At 35.5% G+C, this 10,241-nt stretch overlaps 1 protein-coding gene across 1 annotated transcript in view; it reads left to right on the top strand.

Annotated features, from left to right (window-relative positions):
- The window catches only part of slc16a12a (solute carrier family 16 member 12a), a 94,042-nt gene that overhangs the window by 68,355 nt on the left and 15,446 nt on the right, over positions 1–10,241 (top strand). Inside the window, exon 4 of the mRNA XM_028795451.2 lies at positions 2,808–2,911. Within this exon, the coding sequence (XP_028651284.1) occupies positions 2,808–2,911 (104 nt within the window). The remainder of the gene's footprint in view (positions 1–2,807; positions 2,912–10,241) is intronic.

The following is a 10,241-nucleotide window of genomic DNA, read 5'->3' as shown; positions in this document are numbered from 1 at the left end:
ACTGGGTACTTCTTTGAAACATTTTGTGTTTAAGAAAATTATACTTCAATGAGCCATAGACCTTCCTAAGCAAATTACTAACAGCAGTATATAAAGTATGTAAAGTTGGAATCTGATGTCTAGAAAGGCTATTTCAGCCACCACTACCGCATTTAGATATTGTAAAATGCTATTAAAACATGTATTTTATGTACTGCACTAATGAAGTAAATTTATTCTATTTTTAATATTACTTTATTTGTCTCAAGTGGCAAATGTAGCTTTTTGCAGAAACTCAATAAATCCACCTTAATAAAAGGATATGTGTCTGTGTATGTTTGTATCCATCCAGTTGCTTTGCTACTGTCATTCCAAGAGATGACACATCACAAACATTAACATTGCTTTTACGAATTCAATGCCGAATAGCATCACAGAGAGATTTGCTTTGCTTTTTTAATTTCAACAGCTGTTACATCACAAATATTTTTAGTAGTGCCATCTATTGGAATGGGAATTGCAATGAATTTTATTAATACAGGCATTACAAAAGATATTGTAATAGATGGTGCACTGCAAACGTTAATGCTGAGGTCTATATTGATTACTTAAATCTGAACCTTTCTTAGATGGGTAGCACAGCCACTCAAATAAGTAAATAACAAAAAATAACCCTTCTCAGAAAAAAATAAGAAAATAAAGTAAAATTAATTAATGATAAACACATTTTAATAAATTAAAGTTAAACTGAAGTGATTAATTAAATAAGCAAAAAGTGAATGTTCCAACTTTGAAACTAACACAGCTGAATGTTATGCTATGCATGTATTTTCTAACTTGTTTGTGTAAATAAATGTTTTTTTAGGCATTTATGAGACTGTTATGTGTGAAACTCTGCAGTAATTATAATTTAGACACCCCAATGCTGGAATGTGTCTGTTGCACTTTACCTATTCCTTCTCTAAATTATGCATAAACAACATCCATTGGTACTTGCCTACCTTCTTTAAATAGCTTTTCTTAGATGTATGATATGGTGTTGTTTATTGAGAACATGAGAAGCCATTTTTTGTGGGATGGAAATGAGTACCAAATAATGTGGTAGGCAATATCTGTACTTTGTAATTCTGAATGTACAATTATCCTTTGCTATTCGTGGGGTCCTGTGACCCTGACAAAATCTGCAAATACATTTTGGGACAATAATTATACAGTATTCTAAGTTTATTGCACTAAATAAGATGCAAAATGTTGCAAGAAACACGAGATAGAATAACCACTGCGCAAGCAAATCACATGTGTGAGGCTGGCTACCCCCAGACAAGAAGCATAGTTTTGCAGTTCTTTAGTGAGCTGTAACATTTTACATTATTTAACCTTTAATAAATATTTGTGTATATTTATGGAAGTAAACAGTAAAAATGATTAATATTACAGAGACAAAAGAAATACAATAAAATGCTAAGCAAAAAAATGACATTCATGGCACAGCCCAGTTTTGCAGATGCAGATGATGATGGTGTAGTTATGAAATGAAGTCCATTGTGAACAGCCTACTGAAAGTTATGTAAAGTTTTGTCCTACTGGGAAGATTTGTAGAAGTTGGGAGCGCTCCCCAGAAGAAGATGGTTTCCAACCCAGATGATATCACAAGAACAAGTGGGCACAGGACAAGAAAATAAATCCCGAGAAAACTGTAATCCAATGGGTGTAATTGCAATCCAATTGTGCAGTGAAGCGTTGAAACAAAAAGACATCCAGTGATCTTATGGGCTTTCTTTTAAAAGTTGTGCTTTGTCTTGTTCCAGCCAGCAACTCTCATGGCAACCGCCAAACTGCCCAATGGATCGGTACTCCGGGGCTGCTGGGATTTGTAGTCCTTTAAGTAGCGCTTCTACATTGTCATCTGCAATTTTCCACAATAGGACACAAAACTCTCAAAATAATTTTCATTTAATTATTGATGACAAACCCGAGAATAGGTGGATGTACAAATTGTAAACCTGCGAATCACAAGGGCCATCCTGTATATACTTTCTAATTATACATAGATTTTTTTCCTTATTTATTTTCTTATAACTTTCCTGTTAAGATTTTATTCTCCTTCTTTTTGTTATTAAATTTTGTTTAAAGCTACTAATGAGAAGTACATAAAAGTGCAAATAAATGTGAATTGGGTGCTGCTCTGTAGCATTGTTATGTGCAGCTCTGTTTGATGATTGTGAAATGAGTGTAAAAATCACTTAAGAACAATTATGGCACAATACTAGCAATTCAGTAAATAAGCAAAGTAGGAAAATTAAAACAACAGAGCTAATATGCATATCTCAGAAATTCAGCATTGTTGACTAAATGGACTGATAAGCAAAAATCAGACTTCAAATTAGTACAGTAGTTTAGCTGGAGGAATACACCTCATCATGACTTAATATATTCTGTTAAAACTAAAAGGGTCTCTCACAAAATAGTTTTAGGATCCGAGCTGTGCTGTGTGTCAGGCCTCATGGTTCTAAACTAAGTCACTGATACACGTTGGCACTTCAGGGGATAATTCATCTTTCACAGGACAAGTTACTGAAAAGCTTAATATGTTTGCTTTATATTTTTAGATGAATGTATAATTCTTGATAATATTTATGCAGCAATGATGCCAAATTTCTTCCTTTTGTAAATTTTACTTGTCCAAAACACTAACTTTAACCTGCCACCATGATATGAAACTTTAAATATGCATTCAATACAACACACTTAAACTGTGTAATCAAGTACTGGTGCTGCCTGATTTTTTATGGTTATGAAAAATAAACTGTTTTTATTTTACTTTTCAGATGCATTTCAATATTTTTTGTTGAGTTCCAGTTGTACTTTGGTCAGGATTACTCCAGAACGGCATGGATCCATTCATTAGCAGACTGTGCTACAATGCTTTGTGGTAAGTGTAAAATATTTTGTTTTACTCGTTTTTTTGAAATGTTTTGTAATGGTGGTTACAATTAAAGAAGCATAATGGATATGGCATTTTAAATAAACTTTGTTCCTACTTTAGATACATTCTAAACTAATACACTATATGGGCAAATGATTGTGGACACCAGATTCATCACACTTACGTGAACTAAATCAACATGCATTTCCAAACCTTTAATATGAAGTTTGCAACAACAGCCCCCAGCCCATCCCCCTTTGTAGCTATAACAGCCAGAAGGCTTTCCACAAGATTCTGGAGTGTGTCTGTGTGAATGTGTTCCCATTCAGCCAAAGGAGCATTTGTGAAGTCAGGTACTGATATTGGACAAAAGGACCTGGCTCACAATCGATGTTCCAGTTTATCCAAAACTTGTTCAGTAATTACTAAGGTTAAGATTCTGTGCAGGCCACTTGAGTTTCTTCACACCAAATTCATCAAACCACGCCTCTATGGACCTGGCTTTGTGCACAGAGGCACAGTCATGTTGGAACAGAAAAGGGCCTTCCCCAAACTGTTGCCACAAAGTAGGTAGTACATAATTATCTAAAATATGTTTTAATGCTGTAGCATTAACAGTACCCTTTACTAGAACCGAAGGGCCTAAACCCTGAAACCCTGAACCCTGAAAAACAGCCCCAGACCATTATCCCTCCTCCACCCAACTTTACAGTAAGCACTTTATAGTCTGGAACGTAGCGTTCTTCTTTCATTCACCAAACCCAAATTCGTCCATCAGACTGCCAGATACTAAAGTGGAACATCACTCCAGAGAACACGTTTCCACTGCTTCAGAGTCCAATGCAGTATACTTTGCACCACTCCAGACAATGTTTGACATTGTGCATAGTAATGTTAGGCTTGTGTTCAGCTGCTTCACCATGCAGAATTATTTCATAAAGCTCCCAATTCACTAGTCTTGTACTGATGTTGCCTCCAGAGGCAGTTTGGGATTCTGCTGTGAGTTATGCAACAAAGGATTGGCAATTTCTACTTGCTATGTGCTTGAGCATCTGCTGTGTATGTTCGTGTGGTCTGTCTGTTCATGGATGACTGCTTGTGCTTCTAGACACTTTCACGTCACAGTAATAACACAGTTGGTAGGGCAGATCTTACCTACTGACTTCTGGCAAAGGTTGCATCCTATGATAGCACCAGGTTTGATGTCACTGAGCTCTTCAGTGCGACCTGTTTTATTCCAATGCTTATCAATATAGACTGCATGGCTATATGCTTGATTTCATACACCTGTTAAGGATGTACTGTGCAGTGTGGCTGAAGCACTTGAACTCAGTAATTTGAAGGGGTGTCCATATAGTTTTGACTATATAGTGTATGAGAAAAAATTCAGACATCAGTAATCCTTATGATAAAAGATTAATAGAATGATAAATGTATATTAATATTTATTTTTCATGGATTTTTTTTTACTGTAACAACCATTACAATCTTATGTAAGAGGTTCGTGGAATGGCATCTGTTTAAAACTTCATAAAAGTAATCCGAGCTTTTACTTACTTTAAAGGATATTCTTGGGAACCTGAGTGTCAAAAATATAAGCTTTGACATGTAATTGAAAGTGAACTCTTGTCAAATCAACAGAACCTACATTTCACCTTTAAGCTACTCAGCTGCATGTTTCTTTCTTTCTCTAATTCCTGATCACTCTTAGTGATCAGTACCTAAGATAAACTTTAGCATAAAACTCTGTCTACCAGTGATATAGCCTGAACCATGGATGAAGTAAAAGCATTTCTTCATGAAGTGAATCTCAGCCCCTGAAAAGTTGCAGCTCACAGTAGCTGGGTGTCAGAGAGAATAACAGTTTTTCCTGCACAGTACACAGCAAAGGGGAGGAGAAAGAAGTTATTATGGAAATGGACAAAGATTTGCTTGGCAATAACAAACTAATGCACTCCAACATAAGTAAAGGTCTTCACCTGAACCCTGATAACAATCAACACAACATTGGACATCTTGTTAATGGGTTGGTATCATTAAACTGCTTTATCGCTACCATGACAAAAATAGAACTTTAAATAACTTGTAAAGTTTCTGCCAAATTATTACTTTCACATGTTTAACTTTAATTTTATAACAAAGATAGAAACAACTGTGACATGTAACAATTTGGCTTCAGAAGCTTTGACCTCAGACTTCAGCACTGCTGCCAAGAAGGCTTTGTGTAAAAGCATAATCACTTAATCTCCTGTTTTACCTACAACAGTGTATTAGAACAAGAGATAGAGAGGCAATTGTTATGTCACCCAAAGGCAGATATTTTAAAATCTTTAAACTAGACCTTTGGTTTTCTAGGAGCAAATTTAAAACAACTGACTCTGTATTATATGTTTTTTTTTACTGTCTTGTGTTCCTTTTTCTATGTCTCCATACATTATCGCATTTCTATAATGTTTATCAATAAATTGCATTATTTTGTTTGTTTTTTCTTCTACATTCCAAATGTGTGCATGGTAAATGAATTTGTAACTCTGGTTTTGCCTAGTTTGAGTAAGTGTGACTGTAAGTGTATGTGTGAGTGGACACTGGATCAAGGATTGATCATTGTCTTTTACTCAGTGTTACCAGAGTAGGCACACTCATCTCAACTTTGAACTGGTTAAGGCCATGTCACATTACACAACTTTTCCAGTGATATTCAGTCACAGTTTTCACTTATATAATCTTCGTGAATTTGAATATTTGACTATGATATGATACTGTATATATAAGACCCACAAACATTCTTACTAGTAGACCTTTGAAATCAGAATTTCAAAACATATTTGGACTCAAAATTAATTTGAATAAAAGTGTTCTTTTTCCAGTGAACTCTCTAGCACACAATAATAGACTGGACAAGTATCCATTTACTTTATCAGAACAGTTTAAATATTTAGGGGTAAACATCACAAGTAAATATAAAGATCTTTTTCAACATTATTTTGCTATCAGTATGGAAAAAATGAAACAGGATGTGAACATATGGTCTACCCTTCATCTCACATTAGCAGGGAGAATCAATACTGTCAAGATGAACATCCCCCCAAGCTTTTTTTTCTATTTAAGTGCATCCCTATCTACATTAACAAATTGTTCTTTAAGAAATTAAACTCAATTTGAGACATCCACACATTCAAAAGGTGACTCTACAAAGATCTAAAGAAATGTAGCATGGTGCTACCTAACTTTCATTTTGATTACTGGGCGACAAATGCACAATTATAAAGACTCAATCTTGAATCAATAAACATTCAACCTGTGAACTTTGCCTTGTAGCTCTAGCCTCATTGGGCCACATTTTTGGAAGTGAACCGAATTAACATCATTCTAGATAAAAATCTTGGAATGTCTATTAGACAGCCTTGGTATCACAATCACTCATAATCCATTAATAGCTGTGTTTGGTGTACTCCTAGATGGTCTTAAAGTGGAGAAGGACAAATTGATTGTAATTGCCTATAACACACTACTGGTACGTAGACTTATGTTGCTCAAATGGAGGAATCCCAGCCCACCTGTTATATCTCAGTGGGTAACTGATGTTCTGAACTATTTGAAATTGGAAAAAACAAATTCTCGCTTAAAGGATCTGTTTCTATTTCTAGGTGGTCTTTGGGAAAGTAGATAAATCATTTGGCTAATGACAGACAATAGTTGGATTTGAACTCACCACTTCAGAGTTTGAAACCCAAAGCCTTAACCACTATTGCCACCCTGTCTCCACATTGCTTAGAGATGCCTTTAAAACCCTTCCCAAATTTATGGGCATCAAGAGTGAATTGAAGCCTCCCGACAGCTTTTGTGGTCTTTGCCACACACCTGAATTGCTAACAACAAATCAAGTTACAGGTTTCTGATCGTCATATAAGGCAAGACTCTTGGTGATTACACCTGTTTTTGTGTACCTAGTTGTGATTTGAGTGATTATAGGCAATAATTTACTACCTTTTAGCCATACAGGAGAATGACATTTCTGATGATTTAAAAAGTACAATAAACCTCTTAATATTTAATAAAAGAGTGCAAAATGTGATTTTTCAATGTACTTTTTAAAAATTAATTTTTACATTCCTTTCCATTGACTGTTAACGCCATGATAGATAGATAGATAGATAGATAGATAGATAGATAGATAGATAGATAGATAGATAGATAGATAGATAGATAGATAGATAGATAGATAGATAGATAGATAGATAGATAGATAGATAATTGATTCCCAGGGTAGGATTCAGTAAGATTTGACTGCTCTTGCCTCCCTTACTCCCTTACTTTTTTTCTTCACTCTAGGGTAAGAGTTAATGTCCTGCAGGCCTTCTAGCTCTAGGCACATTACATCTTCACCTCCTAATAAAAATAAAACTTTTGAAAGAGTAGGATGACCCCATCAACTGCCATCTGAAAGTGAGCCTTAATGGGTATGCCTGTTTAAACTTTAATCAGATAAGTAATGTAGTCCAAAAATCGTAAGATACAAGCTAATCAAAAAAATACTACTGAACGTTTCAACATTTAGCCTGCTATACAAACAGAAAAAACAGCCAAATATCACATTATTCTTTACAGTGTCAAATTGCATGGGTATGGTGTGTCTTGCCCAGTGGTCTTGATGCACAGTCTTGTATGAGATTGTTTAAATGGCCTCCAACATTTTGTGAGCCCATAAAATCACATAGTGATTTCTCTGTCTGCAGCTGGCTGTCATTGTCAATAATTCATTAAGTGTGAAAGTTCTCCTGAACTCCAGATGTGGTAAAGCAAGGACGATATAATCAACTATATTGTTTGTTAGACTAATATGAATATAAAAGAGCAGCCCTTATACTCTTTATGTTGTGTGTCCCAAAGGTTTAATATCTGAGTTATATCTGATGTGCATTTGTCAAATCATCCAGCTTTTAGATCTTAATCACCTATAGTCAGCTTTGAAACCTTTGGTTGTGCTCCCTGTATGTTTAGGGAACCTGATACACTGTGTTGAGAATAAGCGACTTTCTTGTTCCCTAACAACTGTCTGTTCTGCAAAATTAAACCAATGTTAAAAGTTTTGCTGGGAGCTATTTTTCTTGAAACACTGCTTTTACCTTCCGATACCTGTTTTGAGGTGTTTGGTACTGGAAGGATAAGGATGATGGCTGTACATAATAATAATTAACTATTTTTAGGAAGTGACTGCCCCTGAACTATACAGGCAGTTAATAGAAATACATTCCTTAAACAAATAATACAGTAAAGCTTAAACTAGTATCATCTTCATTACCTCCACAGCTGATGAGGGTTCAACCTTAAGTCCCTATGGCTTGTTTTCAGAAAAAAAAAAAAAATTCTTTTGCTTTTTGAAATTAAGAGCTTCTGCACAGTTCAGAACATACAGTTCTCTGCCAAAAAAAAATAAAGAAATGTTCAGTCTGGAGCCCTCACTTCTCAAACACTACACAAAGTGAAAGCATTTATTTTTTAATTCCCTGAATTTCTCTAAACCAAACTTTTTTCATAGTAATAGTACTTTCTCTCAATTTCACTATTTAAAGCTTAAGATTGGAATATTAGTCTGCCACACATATGTTACCAATGCCATCTGCAACATGACATTAAGTCAAGAAAATCCAGATTGCATCATGAAGTCATGAAGTTCCTAGGATTTACAGCATAAACAAAACAAATAAGTGAGACTGATCAGATAAGCCCAACACAAGTAGAGAGTTGTCAGTCTTCATTATCAACACCTTACACTGTTATCAAATGCTGTGAATAGACACACAGCACATACACTACCAGTCAATTGTTAGGTACTGCTACATGTATTACCATTGAATATCGCTGTGTATTCATCTTCTGTACCAAGCTGTGGGTGAATTATGTCCTATTAAATAACACTGTATAGAGAATGTTCAGCATGATATTGGAGTAACAGATTTAAATCTGGGGTTTCTCCTTCAAAGCAGGTGTCTGCTCTCAAAATTAGACCTTTCTAGCTTGGTGGATTATTACGAAATATTATGGCATACTATAAACCACTCTTGTTCTCTAAATCTAATCTAAATGTTACTTTTTAATTTAGGATTATTGTAACACAAATACTAGCCCTTACCTTTCATATAGAAAACATTTTGTGATAAATGAAATCCCAAAGAAAAGTTGGAGTGCCAACCGGGCTACCCCTTTTAATACAATTGTCCAAAAATTTGAATACAAACAAGCATTTGGTGGCACATCAGAAATTAGGCTTCATAAGTGACATCTTAGTCAACTAGGTTAAGCAAAAGGGGCTTGTCTGAGTGGATCAGTCACAGGGAGTTGCATCATGTGGCTGCTCCTCTGGGAGCATCTTGGTTTTATACTGCCTCAGTCCATATGGGCGGGACCTCTGTGATTCTTTGGGCGGCTTCTCAGCACTGCAGAGACAGAATGAGATGACATGGTTACCCTGCCTCCTTTCATCCTGGGGTGGTATTACACACCTTAATAGAGTCCAGATGGTGATCTTCAGATGCTCATACATGACAACTTATATTGCATGTGTTGTTTAAAGAAAGTAATGTATGCAATAGGAAAATAAATAGCTAAATAAAACTGAATATATTTTTGTGCAAAAAATAAATGAAATACAAGAGTTCTCAGTCAAAGAGTTAGGTAACCATATGTAAAATAATTTGATACCGAATTAACCTACTACTAGATGAACATAAGGAATCTGGATAGGTTGATGTTACTCAGACAGGCTATTGTAATACAACATTACATAATATATAGACACCTCAGATAACCCCTTTCTAAGACTGAGACCATGGTGAGGTTTGGTGCCTGACTACGCAATGATCATTTTGAGATATGGAGATATGTGTTTATGTTAGGTTTATCCACAGCATATTGGTCTAAAAAGCAAGGAAAGACAAAGAACAATCCATAATTTTACCATCATTAATGTTCAGAATAAATGTGAGAAAAGAGATAACAAGAGATATGCATCTTGGCTCTGGAAGAGGCAGTACTCAAAGCATTATTTTGTGTTTGGTCCATCTCTGTGGTGGAGCTTGCTGTGATGTTTAAAAAGCACCTTGGTAACAAGGCTCCAGATGTGGGTGAGATCCAACCCACAATACTGGATATTGTGGGAGTGTTTTGTCTGATGCATTTCTATAAAGTTGTACTCTAGATGTGCACGGAGTCTTAGGGCTGGAAGATGGGGCTGGTTATATCAATTTTTAGGAAGGGTGGCACTGTTCTAGTTAGGGATGAACCATAGTCCTCTTTGAAACCCTATGAGAGTATAAAGAGATGGAAACTCCATCCA

Source organism: Erpetoichthys calabaricus, chromosome 2 (genome assembly GCF_900747795.2).
Source record: "Erpetoichthys calabaricus chromosome 2, fErpCal1.3, whole genome shotgun sequence".
Taxonomy (NCBI): Eukaryota; Metazoa; Chordata; class Cladistia; order Polypteriformes; family Polypteridae; genus Erpetoichthys; species Erpetoichthys calabaricus.
Note: the sequence above shows the minus strand (reverse complement) of the source record. Positions and strands in the feature narration are given on the sequence as shown.